Source organism: Delphinapterus leucas, chromosome 8 (assembly GCF_059928025.1).
Source record: "Delphinapterus leucas isolate spDelLeu-1000000601 "Yukka" chromosome 8, BTC_Dleu_Yukka2, whole genome shotgun sequence".
Classification (NCBI taxonomy): Eukaryota; Metazoa; Chordata; class Mammalia; order Artiodactyla; family Monodontidae; genus Delphinapterus; species Delphinapterus leucas.
This window is the reverse complement of record NC_143136.1, coordinates 66,226,253-66,248,919: the sequence shown is the minus strand read 5'-3', so window position 1 is coordinate 66,248,919 and position 22,667 is coordinate 66,226,253. Positions and strand designations below refer to the sequence as shown.

The window sequence follows — 22,667 nt, the reverse complement described above, 5'->3', positions numbered from 1 at the left end:
AATGGTAATTAAAAATGTAATGTAACTTTAAAAACTTGATTTCAGAATGTCCAGTAGAAAGCCACTATTAAAGCATAATATGACAGTAATGAAAATATCTACAGTCCATTAAATTCAAAACATCATCCTTACATTTTCCACATTAAAGGTCAACAACTCATCTATGTTACCATAATTTATTTTGTAATTTATTTCAATTTAATACTTTCAAGATTAACTTGTCTAAAGCTTCCCTTTAATATTTTAGGTCTCAAACTTATTCCCAGGTTTCTGAAAATATTGATATTTTCTCCCCCTTGATGTATAGAAGGAGTTGTTTTAAAAAAAAAAATACATGTGAAATGTGAGTGGGCATTTAGTTATACACTATCTTAGTTTAAATTAGAAGGGTACGGGGGGAAAAATACAAAAAGATAACTGTCATGCAGACTCTTTAGTTCATGGTGTATTCTCTTTTTTCCTTTCTAATGAACAAGAGGAAAATAAATCTTTGGAATTCCAAGGATGATTCTGAGGTGTAACCTCCATCAGATCATCTAGATACACAACTGTCTGACAACATTATAATAAAGGCAGTAAATAATGTTGTTCCAAAGACCAGCTGAAAAGCTGGAGTTTTCGTCAGTGACAGTGACGGAAGCTCATGATTTGGACACTATAGTTGAAACCTCAAAGACTTATGCACTGAGCAACAGTGACGATACTGTATAATCAACTAGGAGTAGAGCAAAACACCACCACCAAAAAAAAAGTGCTTTCAGCTCATAAAAAAGTATTATCATGAGGAAAGAGAAGTGACTGCTGGATTTAAAAGGCAATCAGGGAGAATTTTTTAAACTAAATATAAAGAATCACCACCTTACCCCAGAAGATGTTAAAACCACAGAGAAAACTGTCTAAGGGAAATAAAATAAGCTCACACATGAAAAATCATTTACAGGATACATTTTAGGATGTACACTTTGCTAAATGATCCACAAAATTAGAAAAACGGATTTACTGTAGAGGTGCATTATCTGAAGAGGACACAGTGTCCAGAAATTCTGTTGCTGCTTTCATCACAATCAATGTGAGGTTTGCATTAGTAAGGATGCGAAGTTATTTAAAGAAGGAGAAGGCAAAAAAAAGCTACAGAACTAGTATCAAGTCAAGAAGCAAAAGGCAGTGTCAACAATGTTCATTTCCCAATGTGATGGGGAATTATTAAAATATAATAAAGTACCATTTTATCCTTCAGCTAATATATAAAAATTTAAAACCTCAGTATGCTTGAAAAAAGGCTTTTTCTACAAATGAGGTGCTTTCTCAATACCATTCAATAGCTGTTGTTGAAATTTGGCTCGTGAAAAAGCTGCAGTTATATTTTTCATATACCTCTATGCATGTAAGTTAATTATGCAATGTTTTGCCACTGTTTTGTTTCATGTGCACTTGTGTCAACAGTTTGTAACACTGGTTCTTTACTTTTATGCTTCAGTACACCTGATGTAAATATTATTTTCCCATCAGTGACAGTGACTCGTTAAGTAATCATGAAATCTTTTGTAGGAGACAATGTTAAGTGTTAGAACCTCTCTCCAGTGGGAAGTTTTTTTTTAAAAATTTTTATTTTATATTTCAGTATAGTTGATTAACAATGTTGTGTTAGTTTCAGCTATACAGCAAAGTGATTCAGTTATACATATACATATATTCATTCTTTTTCAGATTCTTTTCTCATATAGGTTATCACAGAATATTGAGTAGAGTTCCCTCTGCTATACAGTTGGTCCTTGTTGGTTACCTATCTTATATATGGTAGTGTGTGTATGTTAATCCCAAACACCTGATTTATCCCTCCCCACCACGTTTCCCATTTGGTAACCATAAGTTTGTTTTCAATATCTGTAGATCTGTTTCTGTTTTGTAAATAAGTTCATTTGTATCACTTTTTAAAATTAAATTCCACAGATGAATGATATTTGACTTTCTCTGTCTGACTTACTTCACTTAGTATGATAATTTCTAGGTCCATTCATGTTGCTGCAAATGGCATTGTTTTGTTCTTTTTAATGGCTGAGTAATATTCCATTGTATATTATATATGTACCACGTCTTCTTTATCCATTCTTCTGTTGACGGACATTTAGGTGCTTCCATGTCTTGGCTATTGTAAACAGCATTGCAATGAACATTGGGATGCATGTATCCTTGTGAACCATGGTTTTCTGTAGATATATGCCCAGGACTGGTATTGCTGGATCATATGGTAGCTCTATTTTTAGTTTTTTAAGGAACCTCCATACTGTTCTATAGTGGCTGTATCAAGTTACATTCCCACCAACAGTGCAAGAGGGTTCCCTTTTCTTCACACCCTCTCCAGCATTTACTGTTTGTAGACTTTTTGATGACAGCCATTCTGACTGGTGTGAGATGATATCTCATTGTAGTTTTGATTTGCATTTCTCCAATAATTAGCAATGTTGATCATCTTTTCATGTGCCTCTTGGCCATCTGTATGTCTTCTTTGGAGAAATGTCTATTTAGGTCTTCTGCCCGTTTTTTGACTGAGTTATTTGTTTTTCTGATATTGAGCTGCATGGGCTGTTTGTAGATTTTGGAGAATAACCCCTTGTCAGTAGCATCGTTTGCAAATATTTTCTCCCATTTTGTGGGCTGCCTTTTTGTTTTGTTTATGGTTTCCTTTGCTGTGCAAAAGCTTTTGAGTTTAATTAGGTCCCATTTGTTTATTTTTGTTTTTATTTCCATTACTCTAGGACATGGATCCAAAAAGATATTGCTGTGAATTATGTCAAAGAGTGTTCTGCCTATGTTTTCCTCTAAGAGTTTTACAGTGTCCAGTCTTACACTTAGATATTTAATCCATTTGAGTTTATTTTTGTATATGGTGTTAGAGAATGTTCTAATTTCATTCTTTTACAGATAGCTGTACAGTTTTTCCAGCACCATTTACTGAAGAGACTGTCTTTTCTCCACTGTATAGTCTTGTCTCCTTTGTCATAGATTAATTGACCATAGGGACATGGTTGTATTTCTGGACTTTCTATCCTGTTCCATTGTTCTATATCTCTGTTTTTGTGCCAGTACCATACTGTTTTGATGACTGTAGCTTTGTTGTATTGTCTGAAGTCAGGGAGTCTGATCCCTCCAGCTCCATTTTTCTTTCTGAAGATTGCTTTGGCTATTCGGGGTCTTTTGTGTGTCCATACAAATTTTTAAATATTTTGTTCTAGTTCTGTGAAAAATGTCATTGGTAATTCAATAGGGATTGCATTGAATCTGTAGATTGCCTTGGGTAGTATAGTCATTGTGACAATATTGATTATACCAATCCAAGAACATGGTATATCTTTCCATCTGTTTGGGTCATCTTCAATTTCTTTCATCAGCATCTTATAATTTTCAGAGTTAAAGAACTTTTGCCTCCTTAGGTAGGTTTATTCCTAGGTATTTTATTCTTTTTGATGTGATGGTAAACGGGATTGTTTCTTTAATTTCTTTTTCTGATCTTTCATTGTTAGTGTATAGAAATGCAAGAGATTTCTGCGCGTTAATTTTGTCTCCTGCAACTTTACCAACTTCATTGATGAGCTCTAGTAGTTTTCTGGTAGCATCTTAAGGATTTTCTATGTATACTATCATGTCATCTGCAAAGAGTAACGGGTTTACTTCTTCTTTTCCAATTTGGATTCCTTCTGTTTCTTTTTCTTCTCTAATTGCTGTGTCTAGGATTCCAAAACTATGTTGAATAAAAGTGGTGAGAGTGGACATCCTTGTCTTGTTCCTGATCTTAGAGGAAATGCTTTCAGCTTTTCACCATTCAGTATGATGTTAGCTGTAGGTTTGTCATATATGGCCTATATTATGTTGAGGTAGGTTCCCTCTATGCCCACTTTCTGGAGAGTTTTTTATCATAAATGGGTGTTGAATTTTGTCAAAAGCTTTTTCTGCATCTATTGAGATGATCATGTGGGTTTTATTCTTCAATTTTTTGTGCACCATGCTGATTGATTCACAGATATTGAAGAATCCTTGCATCCCTGGGATCAATCCCACTTGATTATGGTGTATGATCCTTTTAATGTATTGTTGGATATAGCTTTGCAGTGTTTTGTTGAGTATTTTTGCACTGATGTTCATCAGTGATACTGGTCTCTAATTTTCTTTTTTTGGTGGTATCTTTGTCTGGTTTTGGTGTCATGGTGATGGTGGCCTTTAGAATGAGTTTAGGAATGTTCCTTCTGCTGCAATTTTTGGGAATAGTTTCAGAAGGATAGGTGTTAAGTCTTCTCTAAATGTTTGATAGAATTTACCTGTGAAGCCATCTGGTCCTGGACTTTTGTTTGTTGGGAGTTTTAAAATCACAGTTTGTATTTCAATACTTGTGATTGGTCTGTTCATATTTTCTATTTCTTCCTATTTCAGTATTGGGAGATTGTATCTTTCTAAGAATTTGTTCATTTCTTCTAGGTTGTCCATTTTATTGGCATATAGTTGCTTGTAGTAGTTCCATATGATCTCTTTATTTCTGTGGTGTTTGTTGTAACTTCTCCTTTTTTATTTCTAATTTTGTTGATTTGAGCCCTCTCTTTTTTTTTCTTGATGAGTCTGGCTAAAGGTTTTTCAATTTTGTTTATCTTTTCAGAGAACCATCTTTTAGTTTCATTGATCTTTTGTATTGTTTTCTTCAACTCTATTTCATTTATTTCTGCTCTGACCTTTATGATTTCTTTCCTTCTACTAACTTTAGGTTTTGTTTGTTCTTCCTTCTCTAGTTGCTTTAGGTGTATGTTAGGTTGTTTATTTGAGCTTTTTCTTGTTTCCTGTGGTAAGAATATATTGCTATACACTTCCCTCTTAGAACTGCTTTTGCTATGTCCCATAGGTTTTGGATCATTGTGCATTAGTTTTCATTTGTCTCTAGGTATTTTTGACTTCCTCTTTGATTTCTTTAGTGATCCATTGGTTGTTTAGTAGCATATTGTTTAGCCTCCTTATATTTGTGTTTTTTACAGTTTTTTTCTTGTAGTTAATTTCTAACCTCATAGTGCTGTGGTTGGAAAAGATCCTTGATATGATTTCCATTTTCTTAAATTTACCGAGGCTCGCTTTGTGGCCTAGCATGTGATCAATCCTTGAGAATGTTCTATTTGCACTTGAGAAGAATGTGTATTCTGCTGCTTTTGGGTGGACTGCTCTATAAATATCAATTAAGTCCATCTGGTCTAATGTGTCATTTAAGGCCTGTGTTTCCTTATTGATTTTCTGCCTGGATGATCTGTCCATTGATGAAAGTGGGGTCTTAAAGCCCCCCACTATTATTGTGTTGCTGTCGATTTCTCCTTTTATGGCTGTTAGTTCATTGGGAAGTTGAGAAGGGATGGTGGAGTTTAACACATTCTTCAGGGGATTCTGACACAACCCCCAGGGGTTATAAACCCCTTCCCATTTTGAAAATCAGTAATCTTTGAACAAAAAAAAGAATTTATATTTTTACTTCATGCCAGGCTAACAAGCTTCTAGAACATGGTGCGTATAGGCTAGATTCACCAAGGGCATTTATGATCCCACATTTGGTAGGGCTTGCACTTTGACTGATACCTATATCTATATCATTGATATCTATATATTTTTTTCTTGTAGCAATGAAGTAGTTATGCCTATCCACCACTTGGTTGTGATCACTAGCATAAGGAGGCTGTCTGGGAATGAGGGTCTAGTCAGGCCATGGGATAGAAAAGTTTCACTTTAGCATATTTGCTCAGCAATTCTAACCAAAGCTAATAAACCATAAATCAAAGCCATATGTTGACAGTAGTATTAATGGCAGACTCAGGTCCAAGTAAATAATCTAGACCTTTCACTCACATGTTTGGCTGTCAGGAAGGTGGAAGGAAGAGGTCAGGCCAAGGTTTGGCTGTGACCACATTCACTAGCATCTGAAACAATTAGCTTTAGTAGCCACACAAGTGCTGCATGGCTATCTTTCTATCCCAATGAGGGAAAAACAAAGCAACCTCCTTATGGGTAGGCATCATCATCCTGCCAGTGGATGCTGTGGTAGGTCCCATCTCCCTATTCAGGATCAAGGTATTACTTTCCCCAGGGGCCAGTAGTGTTGGCTGCAGATGGCTTACAGCTTACAGCTAAGCCCCAGGAATGATCCTTGGCCTAAGATCGTCTCCCCTCCTGGAGGGAGGGGGAGGGACAGCCTGCACACAACACATGGCCAGTAGGAGAGTGAAGCAAGTGAGGAATAGGCCTCAGTGCTAGATTTAAGGGAGTATCAAAAAACTCAAATCAAGATAAATAATATTTTAATGCACTATTTTTAAAAATCAAAAATGCAAATAGTCCATAATGCTCAAAATATCACAATTTTAAATAAAAACAATATCAGTAATGACCGATTCATCCTTTTGCTTGAGGATCATTTGTGACCCTGCACAGCACTCTTACTTATACTGTCTTTACTCAATATGTTCAGTATTTTGTTCATTGTGGAATTTTGCATTAACTTAGATTTTTAAAAATAGTGCAATAAAATATCATTTGTCTTGGTTACAGAGTTTTTGGCACCCCTAAATTTTGTCCTTGAGGCAAGTGTCTGCCTCTCCTCACCCTTGTCCCAGCCATGGCAGGTGGTAACAATGCCTGGCTCGTTTGCCCTACAGGGAGACAATGCTGAAGGGTCATCCCAGCAACAGAGTTCCTGTGGGACCAGCTGGAGCCTGTCTTATGACTTCATCCCAGTCCAGTCCTGCTTCCCTCACTCCCTGACCAGTGTTACTCCCAAGAGCACTCATGTGGGCAAGTCTCTGTCTTGAGTCTGTTTCTCCTAAAACATCCCATAAAAGAGAGGTGACAATTGAAGCTCAGAGAGGCCAAGGGGCTTGCCCAAGTTCTCAGAGTTCCTAGGTGGCGGAGATGAAAACCCAGGTTAGTCTAACTGAAAGCCAGTGCTCCTCATTGTAAAACCCTATAGTCCAGGGCCAGGATTTGGGACTATAGTCAAGTAAGCCAAGGTCAAACCCAGACACCAACAATCCCCGTGCACTCCTCTGACTGAAATTCCTAAGCATGGACTAGAAATCAGTCTTTCTGATTTCCAGGAAGTAAAGCCTCCAATTATGTCAGACCATGTGGCTGACAGAGAAATCCAACCCCCACTCTGCCAAGATATCAATATCCTAATCCTCAGAACCTATGAATGTGTTAACTTACATGGCAGAAGGGACTTTGCGGACATGATCAAGTTAAGGACCTTGAGATGCAGAGATTATATTGCATTTCCAGGTGGACCCAATATAATCACGAGGGTCCTTATTAGGGAAAGAGGGAGACAGGAAAGTCAGAGGAGATGTGATGATGGAAGCAGAGGTCAGTCACGTGACCATGGGCCAAGGAATGCATACAGCCTCTAGAAGCTGGGAGCATCGAGGAACAAATTCTCCCCTAGAGCCTCCGGAAGAAGCACAGCTCTACTGCCACCTTGATTTTCTCCCCTTATATGAGACCCATTTTAGACTTCTGGAAGCCAGAAGTCTAAGAAAATAAATTTGTGTTGTTTCAAGCCACTCAGTTTGTGATGATTTGTTACTACAGCAATAGGAAACTAATACTCCTAAGGCAGGGCTTTTTCCCTGACATCATGGCATCACTCATATCACTCTGAGTTGTCATGGATCCCTAACAGAAATCAGACAGAGCCACCAGAGGAGTTTGACAATGTCTTCTCAGTTGCATTATATTTGTTAAATTAAAAAAAAAGTAACTTGGATGTGTGGAAGGATTGATGATCTGTTCTGACTCCAGATGGTCCTGTTCTGCTGATGACAGAAGTCCAGGTCAGGCAGCGCGCATCTATCTACATGAAAGAAGGAGGGAAATGATTGATGTAGGAAGGCCAGCATGACACAGGAACTCTTCAAAGCACACTTTTTACTTTTCTGACTCTTTAGTAATATCTTTTGAATTGTAGATATTCCATTCCTGTTACAATTTTAATTCAGAACCAACTGTTCTGTTCTTCTTTCCTAACTTCACTCAACGAGTTGGGATGTTAAGCTCCTCCTGCTACTTGAGCAAAAGTAGACATTTTTTTGTTGTTCACGTCATTGATTAGATTTGGGGTCTGATGTGCCATCAAGGTTTATTATTTTAAAAATCTGAATATTGAAGAGATTTTCTTTTTTAGATATATGAAAGAGGACAGAATACTTTGGCTAGAAGCCAGAACAAGAGAATTTGGGGCATCAAGAAAATATCTTGAACAGAAACAGAAAAAAGCACAGGGCTTCACTCCAGGCAAGGAAGAGGTTCTAGGATGGGGACAGACAAGAAGAAGAGAGAGGAAAACACCATGTATAAACGAGTAGGGGGGTGAGGGAGAAGGGGCAATGGGTGGTGGCTATAACTATGCAGATGGGACCTTGGGCAACCTTGCAATATTCTTGCCCAAGTGTGTGCTGGCAAGATATGGTCCTACTCATAGGAGCAGAGATATCACTGTCTCTGCTCACTGAGCAGATCAGCCTTAAGTTTTATCCAAAAGAGCATCCCCTGCTCCTGGGGCTCAGTTAGCTGTACTTGCCTTCTGCTTCTCCTGAAGATTTCACTCCATCAGCTAACATCTTGTTTGGGTCCTTCCTGAAAAAATGATTCCTATCCATTTCCTTAAATTTTGCTTGGTTTCTAACTTACCCTCACCTCACAATGCCCCAGGACACACGTAAGCTCAAGAAAAAGAAGGCAGGTAATGATGAAGTCTTTGGATTGTTCATGTTAGCAATGTGTCTGGGCTTTCCCTGTCTACCAGTGGCACGGCACATTTTGAGTTGGCTGCAGCTATATGTTTGTTTTGGATAAACTGTATGCAAGGGAGGTGATTTGGAGTTGGGGTTAAGAGCACAGGCTCTGGAGGCAGGCTGCCTTGGTCTTAACCCCAGTTCCATCCATTCCTACCTCTGTGGCCTTGGCTGAGTTACTTGCCCTCTCCTGACTCAGTTTCCTCAACTTCAAAATAGAGATCATAGCACCTACCTCACAGGGTTGTTTTGAGGATTAAAGTGGTTAATACATGTAAATCTCTTAGAATAGTATACAGTTAGTACTACCCAAGTTGGACATTCTTAAAAAAAAAAAAAAAAGAAACAGAAGGCAGGTAGGGGGAGAGAAGGGGGAGTCCTAGACACTTAATGGGATGGCATAACAAGGCATCCTACAGCACTTTATGGATCCAGCCTGATTTATTCCCCTCCCAGCATCTCCCTCTCTTTCAATGAGCTGGGATAATGGTTAATGGCTTCCTTTTACCTGATAATAATGTGTAAATTTAAGAGTCAACTTGCACAGAGGAAGGAATATAAAGGTCAAAAGTCTTGTTATATTATCAACATACTTTTTGAAATAGCTTACTAATCAATTTGGAGAAACACGGGTCTTTATGGAGCCTTTCTCCCTGATTTGGAAAAGTACTGGCCTAGGCAGTTACCAAGTTGTTGAGACTCTCGGCAATACAGACTCCACTAATCTCCTGGTTAAACTGAAGTAGTACAGCCCTTTACATGTCCGGGTTTGGGTTTTTTAGACATCTGGTAGAAAGAAAACAGGTGGAAGAATGATTTTGAACGAATAATTTACCACATTGAAAATTATTTTATTAATGAAATTTATTTTCTCCATTTTTTAACGGAAATTTGTGCTTTTTTTGTGTAGTTGGTCAGCTATGCTAGTGCCTGGGTACTTTAAAAAAAAAAAAATACTGGCTTAAGTACTTTGGAGGGAGAGGTGCAAAGGGATCAGATGACATGCTTGTAGAGGAGCCTGTGGGATTGTCTGCCCAGCAACTTTCTGATCCATAGAGGTAGATCTGAGCGACTTGTTTCACTGGGTGCCCACCCTCCTCCCCAGAGTGAGGTGGGGTCCGGGCTAAGGGACTGTATACTTGAGTCACTGCATATGGCTAAATTTGTAACACGAATGGGAGCAGTGAAATATCTGTGAGAGCTGAAGAACACATCTGCTCAGTGAGGGTTCAACGTCGGGCACAGAATCGGTCTTCAGTGAGTATTTGTTGAATGACCTGACTTAGTAAATGGGTGAACAGATGAATACAGAAATGCCCAAAGCAGCAGACATTCCAGTCCCTGGTTCCAGTTGCTTCCTGCCTCTTAGCTTCCGTGCAGACCTTAGTAAGCCTCCATGATCCTTGGGTTTTTACACATAACTCAGGCCATCTTATGTTGGTTTCTGTTACTTGCAAATTATAGTCACTATTAATAATGAGGAGCTTGGAATTGACTTTGAGATAAACATGAAAAAAAATCTATAGAACTTATTCTCTCTTTATATATATGAGTGTATATTTATGAGTGTGTATGCACGTCTGTGTAGTGTCATGTGTATGTATTATGCATATATACACATATATCCATATGAACTGGATAAATCAATGTCCCTGAGCTCCATTCTTTATGTCTAAAATAAAGGGGTTAGACTAAAGATCTGAATTAAGAGGTTATACTTTTAGGAATTATGTCAATGATTTGTTAGTAAATCACCAGAAGATATACCGTTGCCAGAAAAGAGAGTCCAAGATAGGCACTTTGGGAGTTCACATACTTTCCATGTTGTTTCATTGCTGAAAACAGTTTGGCAGATCTTTTGGAAGTGCATTCTCTGGTGGTTGCCTGTTATTTTAACTCTGCCCTTGGAAGGTGATCTCCAGTCTATGGTGACTAAGGGTGCTGGTAACACCAGTTTGGGTAAAATAGCAAAATTTAACTGTAAAGTAGCAGTGAGACTTTTCCCCGTGAATTGGCCCTGGAGGTAAACCATGAGGAGTGCTACGTCAGTATGGACAGAATATTGGTGGGAATGATGTACCAAATTGAAGTGTCCACAGGGTGAGTAACCAGCAGTTGGCATCCCCAAACTTGGCTGCCTTCTTTTTGATGGGACCTCAATATCCCTCACACGTAAAGCACAATGCTGGGTGTGGCCCAGGTGTTCAATAGTGACTGAACACTCACTGTGATTGATAAGCCAAGTTCATAACACCAGCTGTCATCAGTGTTTGAATCCTTATTAATGCCAACTGTTTTACATATTTTTTTACATGTATTTTCTTATTTCACACTGTCAACAATCCTCTTTTTATTCCCATTTTAAATGTTAGGAAATCGGGACTTAGAGAATGAAAGGAACTTTCCCCAAATCACACTGCTGATAAGTGGCAGAGAATGCTAAGCCAGCTTGTCTGACTCCAAAGCTCATTATGCTATACTGCCTCTCTCTTCTCAACCATATTTGGAGGCAACTGAGAATGGCACAAAGCATTTTGCCTTATACCTGATTTAACTATCAATTATAGACTCTTCACAGACCAATATGGATCTGAATCGTAATGTGCTCCTGAATAGCATTGGCTGCCTAGCAAATAAGTTCAGGGGGTCATAAACCGTTCAAAAATTGTACATCAGTGTTTTTACAATGTGGAAATACATGGATTTCTAGCTGTTATTTTTGCTGTGTATTTTCAGAATGTCTGAAAGGGCAGCTTATCTTCTATAGCACTCATCTCCACGTGGCTCAGCTGTTCACATGGACTTTACTAGCATGTGTCATTGTTCTCCCTTTTCCTATATGCCCTAAGGTAGGGCACTTCTGCCACCCACTGAAGTTCACTTCTAAAAAACTAATAGCTTTGGGGGAATAGCAGAGGGGTTATTTATTTTTTCAAGTTAGTGTGGAGAAAAGGGAATAGAGCAGATTCTTCCCAGATGCCTGATTTCTAGTCAGCATGCTGCTTGAGTCCCTGATTGAACACACTTCAGCCATCCTGTGCCTAAGGAGAAAAATACTCCTGCCTCACGTCGCTATGGTAACTGATGCTCAGCAGGCAGTTGCAGTTTCATTTAACATAACTGGCTTTTAGAACTTGAGGGGAAAGTATGCTTTCATGTAAGAAAAGGGATGACGAGAGATTTAATTAATGTGTTTCAGCTTAACGTAGGGATACAGGTCACTTCCACTGTTTGACCGTAGCGTGTATAGCTCCATTTTATATCTGTATCAGATCTAAGGCATCAAAAGGTGGACCATTTCTCTCATCATGTGTGAAGTGCACAAAGTGGGCAGAAACGGAGAGACAGGGGTTGTGCTGAAGCCTTTGCAAAAGGTTTTTCACTTTATAAAACCATCTCGGCTTGCGAGTGTATGGGAGAATTGCTTCCTCTTCTCGCATCCACAAAGGAGGCCTGAGTGATGGGTTGCTAGGCAACCTCACACTGAAGACTGGGGCACTTTGAAATTAACATAGCTGACCTCCCCATCATCTCTGCAGCTCTGCTATTCAAAAGCATTTTGTGAGGCCATAGGACTCAAGAAAATAGATATAAGATGTAAATACAAAAATAAAGAATAGGGGAAATAAATCTGAATTTTTCAACGACCAGGATTCACTCAATGAAAAAAGGCAGCAGTTTGAAAAAGCAGGTTGAGGGTAAAATGGTGTTAGTTGCTATAAACCAGAAACTAGTATTTTGAATAATCTAACAAGAAAATTTCCCTATGTTTTTAGAGACGTTTATAACTGCCATGTAAACTATCACAGCAAGGGGTCTGAAAATACCTAAGGGCAAACAAAAATAAATCCATTTATGATCATATATATCTGCTACATATTTTTTTTAAAATCTTAACTCTCAATCCTCAGCACATGATGTTTCGCTTAAGCTCCAGAGTTTCCTACTCTTTTTCTTGCTACTGCATCATTAATATGATACTGGTTGGTGTGGGAAGGGATGGTATTTATTTTGCAAGTAGATGAATATTTGGAAGGAAACTGCAAAGCTGGTCTATGGAGCAGACACACCCTCCTGTCATCAATAAATTATTTAGTTGGATTTTTAAAATATCTCATACCACTGGGAAAGGCTTATGGTAACATTTTAAAATATGCCGTTAAATTTGTAAACATCAAAATCAATCAAAATTGGTGGTACTGGGAAAAGTGGGAGACAAATCCTGAGCTCTTTTTGGTAGGTTTTTTTTTGTTGTGAGCATCTGGGTGAAGCAATTTTGAAACTATTTTAGATGGATTATAAGACTGAAGAAATGAACAAATATGATGAAGTTGTTGGGACTCAGGGTCTCATTGTGGAAGAAGGGACATGGGAACACAAGAAAGAACCCTATGGTGATAAACTGGATTTGGAGGAATTGGTGTAATTTTGTGATTTCTGAAACATGTTTCAGTATGTGTGTATTTACACCTGTGTATGCATGTATATGTGTGCACATATATATGTGTATATATGCATGTGAGTGCATATATACATGCATATGTTTTCTGTTTGCTGAAAGGGTTTAGAAACAATTCACCCTAGTGGCAGTGAGCACACTTTACACTAAGTTCTTGATCTCTAATACCATTGCCCCACTAAAGGGAACCAGGGCTCCTCAGAGAAATGGCTGATTCCAGGGCTGGGACAGGGTAATTAGAAGTTGAACCTGGGATATTTTGTTATGCTAGGAATGTAGGAACATGCTAAAAAAAAAAAAAAAAAAAAAGGAAAAGAGAGAAAGAAAAAGATAGGGGTAGTCACAAGGACACCAAAGGAGCCAACTTGAAGTGGTCCTGCTGGCCAAATCTGAAACCATTTGAGCACCAAAATAATTAAAGGCATTAATGAATTATGAACCAATGAAAAAAATAGGAATTCATGAACACATATGATATTAAATAATAAATATGTAAAAAAAGTAAAAAGAATAATAAGTAAGCAAAGGAGGGGCTCTTGTTTATAGTAAAATGCTAAGGGCTGACTGGTTGGAACATGTGGAGAAAGTGGTGACGTTAGAATATCATCATTTATAATCATCATGGTGAATATTAGATCAGGCAGGAATCAGGCTAATCTAGGGGAAATTTTTTTTTTTTTCTTGCGGTACACGGGCCTCTCACTGTTGTGGCCTCTCCTGTTGCTGAGCACAGGCTCTGGATGCTCAGGCTCAGCGGCCATGGCTCACGGGCCCAGCCGCTCCGTGGCATGTGGGATCTTCCCGGACCAGGGCACGAACCCGTGTCCCCTGCATCGGCAGGCGGACTCTCAACCACTGTGCCACCAGGGAAGCCCTAGGGGAAATTTCTGAAGGAGCAGAATATTTGTAAGATCTTAAAGTGTCTCCTCATAGATTGGTTATTAGTTGCAAGGGAAAAAATAACAATTATATGGTAGAAAAGTTTGACATGTGTAATCAAAATTAATGTCTCCAATGAGGGCAGGTGGACATTGTGTGTTTCCAGATGTGATACCATGAGGACACCACATCACTTATATAGTATTATGGCCAGAAACACTCAACTCAGATTGAATCTTAAGGAAATATCAGGCAAACCCAAAACAAAGGAACACTCAAATTAAAAAAAAAAAGGGGGGGGCAGAGGACTGTATTTTCAAAAATAGCTATTTTATAAAAGACAGAGGAAGGCTGTGGAAATGCTCTGGGTTAAACAAGACTAAAGACATGACAAGTAAACGCAATACCCAATCCTAGAATGGAACCCAACTGGAGGGAAAAGATGCTGTAGAGGATATTATTGGATCCGTTGGCGGTAAATAGTGGCAGATTAAAAGTTTTGTATCTATGTTAAATTAACTGATGGTCATAACTGTACTGTCATTAAACTGGAGAATATCCCTATTCTCATGAAATACACAATGAAGTACTTTGGAGTACAGAGGCATGTATGATGTATGCAACTTACTCTCAGAATGTTCAGAAAAAACATTTTACATATAGGTGTGTATATGTGTGTGTGTATAAATGTATATACAAAATTTGTGTATACAAAGAGAAGATGCAAATGAGGTAAAATACTAACAATATTTTAGTATGTATCTGGGTAAATGGCATGTGGGTGCTCTTTGTACTTTTCTTATTCACGAAACTTCTTTAAGTTTGAAATGATTTCTAAATGAAAAATCAACCAAAAATTTTGTGTGTGGAAAAAACCCAATTTTTATCGGAACTAAAGCAATGAATATTTACATTTTAAGAAATCTGTGGAAACAGCAGTAAGCTAACTCACACAAAAAAGATATTACACTTCATAAGAGACAGTAGAGTTACTTGTTCAGCACAGAGAACTGACATCAGGACCCAGACACATCTCATTGGTCACATTTCTTCCCCTGAAATCTGTGTGGTCTGTGCTCCATCATTTTAACTTTGCTCTTGGGTGTTCTCAGTATCCTGGACTTTCCCCAATCCCCGTGTCCCCCTCAAAGTATCCTCTGCAATTTGTGACAATGTGAAAAATTGGCTAGAAACTTGTCAAGAAAGTATATGTCAGGGAGTTTTCATTCATTGACTAGAGCAACTTCAAGTATTTAACTTAAATTGTTTGAAAAGAGCATTTTTGTAACTGCTTAGCATTTTAAGCACACTTTTTCCTCCAGTGTTCTTTAAGCTTAGGGTGTTTTCCAAAAAAAGTTTAATCTCTACCTGTGAAACAGGACCTGTTACTCATTAGAAGTGAGGATACTACTGAATACTTCACAGCCCTGTTCTTAGTGTTTCAAGTTTTTTTGTTTTGTTTTTTAAGGTTCTTACATCATTTACCCATTAAAAATAAAACTAGCCTGCCTCTGGCGGAAACTGAAATAGTAATTACTTTCTTAAAATACACTTGTTTTTTTAAAACAGAGTTTCTGTTACATTGCCAAAAGAATTTGTTTGAAGAAAGATAAAAATAACGTACACACTATTTGAAAACAGCCTCGTTTAAAGGTTGCCGTAGATTCTAAGGTTATACCACTAGAAGGAAGACATTTAGAACCTGCTCATTACTCAGCTTTCCTCATTTATGGGATCAAATTGTTTTATGGGCAGCGTGCCAGATTCATTTACGTGCACTGTAAGACAAATTGTAGAGTCAGGCATTTCTCTAGAAAACATCTGGTTCTTAAGAGTATTAAAAGGTGGGTAACACTTTTTTGCTCGTAACTATGATTTATGATGTTACAGTAACCCCCCTCTAATCTGGCAGGCAGACTTCCAGCAACCACAATCAGGAACCTGGAAGTAAGTGAAAATACTTCAGAGCTCAAGGAAAACAGAGGCCCCCAAATTCCATGCGTATGAAGGAGGGGTACTGCCTTTAGGTCAAAGTCCGCTTCATTATAAAACTGATGGAGCAAATTAGCATAAGGGCTCCTAAGCCCACCTTTATATATCTAACACCTCTTTCTACAGTTATTTTGTTCCTTTACTCCCTTTACAAAAATCACACATCCCTCTCAACTCTAATTCTTCTAAACCATCCCCTGGACCCCTTTTCCTCCTCAGGCTTCCCCCTTTTCTCTTTCTTATACCTTCAGTATCTACTGACTTTTCCCCATAAATATTCCAAGATGCTCAAGTAGCTCCTGTCTTGAAAAACAGAAAAAAACCCTTTCATAAACGTCTGTAGCCATCACTCTATTGCTCCCTTACCCTCAGCCCTATAGCCAAACATTTTTCTCTTCTGTCTCTAATTCCTCACCTTTCATTCAAACTTTGTTCCAATTAGTAAGGGATCCTCTTCCTCCAAGGGGGTGCAGTTGCATTTGTGAGACCCAGAGTGCTAGCTTCTGCTCCTCTGCTACCCGCTCGGGTGGGTCAGTCTGTCCAGGGCTCACATGGCACAACTACACGTTGTGGCCCTGTGTGATTTTGGGTATTTCCTAAGGCTTCTTATTAGTTACATTTGGTAGGATCATCATTAAAACTCGGTTACTAGTAACAGTGAACTCCTATTACTGTTGCTATTGCCACTCTCCTATTGCCATTTTCTGGCAGTCTTTTTCAATCTTCTACTTCCTGAATCTTTTTCTCTGACAATTGAAATAAACCAGATTACATTTTGTACAAACCATTAAAGTGTGGGTGTTAAGAGTTTTTCTATTCCTCTTTAAGAAAGCTATTCTTTTTTTTTAAAAAAAAAAGGGAAAAACCCTTATTTTTAGTGTGTGTTCCTTGCAGTTAACTGAAAAATGGCAAATTTTTCATCACTCAGCTATAACTACTGTTAAAAGTTGGGTTAGTTTCGTTTAGTTGTGTATCTTACATATACATCTATTTATATTCTTTTGCAAATTAATGTTATATGAAGTTATGTTTCTTGTATTTTCACTTACTTTGTGAGAATCTTAGCAGTTAAAAATCTTTAAAAATTCTTTAAAAAATAGTAAAAACAAAGAAAAAATCTTTGAAAACAGTTTTTGATGACTACATAGTACTCCATTATTGGGTAAACTAATATATTTGACCACTTCATTTATGCTGAATGTTTTGGCAATAACCAAAAAACCCAAGCTTTTTGCTTCTACAGTGTTTTAAACCAAAAAACTTTGAGGAAATTTCTGAATGTCCCCTATGATAAATTTCTCTAAGTGGGATTACTTGGTCAAAGAACAGAATCTTAAATCCATACTTCCAAATTCCCTTCCGAAAGGATGAATGTGGTGGTTTTCTTGCACTGTTGCCAATCTTTCATTAAAAACAAAAAGCAAAATAAAACATACAAGCATTTGCTACTTTATCAGCACTAGCACTGTTAATATGATTCTGTTATAAGGCTCTTCACTGACAGGAGAGTTCCTGTCAGTCTTAACTGGTCTTTTGGTTTCCATAGTGATTCTATTATCTATTCTAGTGCAAAGTTAACCTAGCTTCCTCAGCTGTCCATACATAAAACCCTTCCAGAATTGCTCTAGCTTCTTGACTAATGGGAAAGAGAGCTGTTTCCTTTTGGGACCCAGTTCACCATACTAGCTGGCCTAAGGTCAAAGGGCATTGAACTTAAAAATGCTTCCTTACTATGAGGGTGGTGGTATTCAAACCCCAAATGCACAGAAAATTCATTCATGTTGTGTCCCTCCCTCCCCGTCCTCCATGTGGGCCCCAAACTATCATTGAACATGCCATGGGCACTGATTCCTTCAAGCAGCAGTTCAGTTTGAGTTCCAGCTTTCCTGGATGTACAATCTTGGGCGTGTGCACAAGAAAAACATCAGAGATTAGTTAGTGCTAAATAGAGAGTTTAACAAGGGTGACAGGGTACAGACTGACGTGATGGCTACTTTAGAGTGTTGGCCTGGACATGGACAGGGCCTCTGAGAAGGTGATAATAAACTGGTACCTGAATGAAAGAAAGAATAAGCCTAGAGAGGGAAGCTTGGAGACAGTAAGTGGGGATTAGGAGGAGAATTCCAGCAGAGGAGAGGAGGTCAAAAGTCTGTTCGAGATGGATGAAGTGAGATTTATGCATGCAAAGCGTGCAACATAATTTCTGGTGGGGGAGGGGAGCAAGAGAGAGAGGGAAGGAGGGAGGGAGACAATGAATGAGAATCTTGACTCCTGTACGGCTGTGCTTCTAGGGGAACTGACTAGTCCTCTCCATCTCTGCTTTGCCTGCATTGTCTTTTTTTCTTCTGTGAAGGTTCTTCTCAACTGCAACTACTACTTGACCCTGTTCGGTTTATAATAAGTAAGTAGAGCTACTATTTATTAAGAGCCCAAGTGAGTTAGATTCATTAGGTTTTATGTACGTCCTTTCACTTAATTCTTACAACAACCCGAGGAAGGTTATTATCCTGATACATTACTTTATGGATAAGAAAAGCAAAATGAGGCTCAGAGAGCCTATGTAACTTGAGAAAGTAGTAAAGCCAGACTTTAAACCTAAGCCGGTCTGACTTCAGAGCCGTGTTCTTCACCGCTACACTACACTGCTCCTCCCTTACACTTCTCGGTGGCAGCTGCCACATGTGTAAGAACGTTCATTCCACTCAGTTCTTCTTGTTCCTCATTACCTAGCCACCTCTGTGACAGGACGCTCAGTTTCATCTGCTAGCCACATGCAGTTAAAAGAGTTTTTCTTATAGACAGTGTCTCTCTTAGTTATGGAAGGCATCTTAATATAGGAAAGGCTGGTGTGGAATCCAGGTTCTGAAAATTTTTCTCTGACCTTGGGCAAATCACTTAGTTGGAGCCTCATCTCATCATCTGAAAAAATACTATTTCTCTGGAGAGCTGACTGAGAAATAAAAGACCTAATTTAAAGAAAGTTTCTAGAATAGTATCTAACAAATGGCAGAATAAGTGGCTGTTTAAGAAACAAAAGCAGGGCTTCCCTGGTGGTGCAGTGGTTGAGAGTCCGCCTGTCGATGCAGGGGACACGGGTTCGTGCCCCGGTCCGGGAAGATCCCACATGCCACGGAGCGGCTGGGCCTGTGAGCCATGGCCGCTGAGCCTGCACGGAAAAAAGAAACAACAACAAACTCCTCATTTTACAGATAGGAAAACTGATTTGGAAATGTCTTGCTGGGAGAAGAGATGTTCTACTTTCTCTATCCAATTTCCATGATTCTAGCATTCCATGATGCAGGCTCACTGGAACTACTAAGGGTATTCTGTTATATCACGTCTTTAACAATGTCCATTCAGGCTGAAAGGTTATAGCTAAAGAGATAATCTGTCACAGAACTGTACAGAACTGTAAAACAGGGATAATAATGTCTATATTATAGGACCGGGGGATAAATGTAATAAGACATGTGAAAGCATTTTAACAGGCATGACATGTTTCATAAACGCTCTACTTATTAAACATTTTCATGGAATACCATACATAAAAGAATGACTAGAATTTTATAACATATAATTGGAATTAAAAGGACTTTGGAAAATTGGAGAAGTGATCAGAAACTAGAATGTAGCTCAAAAGAAATAAACATGAGGTACTTAAGGAAAAGCAAGAGACTTGGAAAAATACTGTTTATTGAAAATGCAATTAAAATTGAAGACTGTGTTTATTGTATTTTTAAAGGCAACTGAAAAAGGTATAGATAACATACTAAAAATGATGTTAAGAATTGAGTTTATGAAGATTAGGTTAAATTCAGTGTAAAGAGTGAGTGCTCTCCCAGGGTGGTGGCAGGGATTCTAGGGAGAGCGGGGTCTGCAGCTGCGTTCACACGGTGTGCTTTGGGAGTCCCTACTGACCAGAAATATTCTCCACCAGATGTTGCAGTGTCTAAAGTTACACCAAAAGACCTCGTCTTTGGGCTGAGGTTAAATATTGCTATAAAGGTTTACCTATTTAAACTAATTTCAGGTACTGGTTATTTCTTAAAAGGGATCACATAGGCATTGGGAGCAGGAAGAATCAGTTCAACAGAGAAGGGAAACACACACGCTCTTTATACTTTTCCACAAAGATTTTTCTAGGAAAGCCACATTTTCTGTAATACTACGCATTAACATGGGGAGCCTACCCTGATTTTGCAAAACTCACCATGTCTTTTGAGTTCCAAGAGGAATACAAATCATAAATTTATAAAATCTTTATTAAAAAATATATTTTCTTTTTCATAAATATTTACAGGGAAATTTACTCAAACCTTTGAAATAACAGAGACTATCACAAAAATGTTTAACAGAGAACAACAATTTTGTAAATGTATTTCCTGAAAGAAACAACTAATGTTCCTTAGAAAAAATATAGGATACTTAACTACCAAGATTTTAACAAAATATTTTTTATAGAAGTGGGTTATAATCTTTACCACAGAGTCACCAAATCTGCACCTAATCAAGAGAGTCAATTAAATAAACCAGCTCTCATTCACCTTCTCCATCAGAAGACATCCATTTAACATAGTGTTTCTCTTTATATACAATAGCAGCCTCTGCTGGAGAAAGAAAAGTATGCTTTCTATTACAAAGTATTAGCTTAAACCTATTTTGAACTGGAAGAACTCAGATTCTTTTCATTTCTTGCTTAAAAAAGCTAAAATAATTTTCAAGGTCTTAAAGATGTACGAGCCTTATCAAGTATATCTTTTCTGATTTTGGGGTAAGTTGGATGTGCTTCGAGAACCTGCAAAAACACACACACAAACAAAAAAACAAAATAAAACAAAAGCATAAGAACTTGTAATTCATTATCAAGAACTGCCGAGTCACAAAACTTATTAGAAACAGCATTACAGTTGAGATTTCATTATATTAATACTACAAATTTAACAACACTTTTTAAAGGTGATATCTGAGATGCGTGTGACATGATGACTCATTTCTATTAACAGCAATTAAATGAAAAAGGTAGAATATAATACTACATGTGGAAAATACAACAAATATAATTATTTCCTTAATAGATCAGTTACAGAAAACAATTATGTATCGATGATTTAAGATACTTTAAATAATTTAGCTATTTATGCATGATATTTAATAAACCCTTAGTTATTTTTACCCAGGAGCACACATCAGATTTACCTGGAATGATTTTGAAACATACAAATTTCCAGGTCTACTGAGTCTAGGAGTAGGGGAAATTCATTAAAACAAACAAACAAACAAAAAACCCTCCATAAATGATTCTAATGTATAACCTTACATTAATGTACAACCTTAACCTTAATGTGAAATGCTGCCTTACGCAGAGACTCAGTAATCAATAGCAATCGCTGGGGCCAAGTATTTACTATAACGATGCTCACACAGCTATCCGGGATAAGGCACATTACATAATTCTCTGCTAAGGAGCTTTTCTTGGAGCTCCCAACAATGTTTAGTAAAATGCCTTATATGGAATATCAATGTGACAATGTACATAAAGAAACTGCAAATTCTAAAACTGCAACTTAAATATTTGTCATTTTAACAAGGGATCATTTAGTCAGGAATCAATTCCAGAAGTGTAATTGAATGACTTCTAAATGACAAAAATACCTCTTCAATTTATAAATCTGAATCCTCTAATAACCAGAGACTTAGACACATACATAAGGACTTCTATTCAGAACAGTGATGTGGAGAATCTATAATAATCCTGAGATATCTTCTGACTTAAGGATTAAGTTTTATTTAACATGCTTCTCTAGCCTCTTTCTTTAAATTGACGTAAACATTTTATTATTTGAGCCCAATTAAAAACATATGTTTTTTCAATTTAAGTAAACTTTATTTTCTAAACTTTGAAAACTGGTAGTATCTCCCAGATATATGTGATGAGTCATTTAACCAAAATATGACATCTTCTATCTCTATTCATGTACATCTTGACATTAATTAAAAGTAGGAAATAGTGCATCTGAAAAATTTTAAGAAATCTGAATTTAAGTTTTACCTGGTGACATACGTCAATTGCATCCACAAATCTTTTTGCTTTTAAGTAATTAAATGCCAGTTTGTATCCTGTAAAGAGAAAAAAACCAACGATGATATAGTACTATTTATAGAGCATACTGTTAATATTACCTTTTTTGGCCTCCTCCTTTGTTTGCTTACTCTAATATTAGAGAACTCTTAGTGGAGGCTGGTGACTGTACTATGATAGAAATGATAAGATAATAGAAGGTGGAGTGACATAAAAGGAGAACAGGTAGGAAAGAAAATGGAGTTGTAACAAAGGACCACAGTTGGGTTAGAAGATGGCCGGCCATCCCACAAATGCGGTTTTGCAACTTACTAGAAAAGTCCCATTTGTTTCAGATTATGGTAAAAACTCATCATAGGGCAGTAAATGATAACACAGCTATTCATTTATACAGTACAGATTTACTTAACACGTCAGGCAAACTGGTTCCTTCAGTCACGAGGTTTACACT

The 22,667-nt window shown here is 37.7% G+C and overlaps 1 protein-coding gene across 2 annotated transcripts in view; it reads right to left on the bottom strand.

The window, feature by feature from the left end:
* Window positions 1-19,813: 19,813 nt before the first annotated feature.
* The window catches only part of TTC21B (tetratricopeptide repeat domain 21B), an 86,853-nt gene continuing 83,999 nt past the window's right edge, over window positions 19,814-22,667 (bottom strand). For both annotated transcript variants that reach the window (XM_022569935.2, XM_022569937.2), the window contains exons 28-29: window positions 22,187-22,254; window positions 19,814-20,932 (exon numbers count right to left, since the gene is read on the bottom strand). In XM_022569935.2, the coding sequence (XP_022425643.2) occupies window positions 20,855-20,932; window positions 22,187-22,254 (146 nt within the window). In that variant the 3' untranslated portion in view covers window positions 19,814-20,854. The remainder of the gene's footprint in view (window positions 20,933-22,186; window positions 22,255-22,667) is intronic.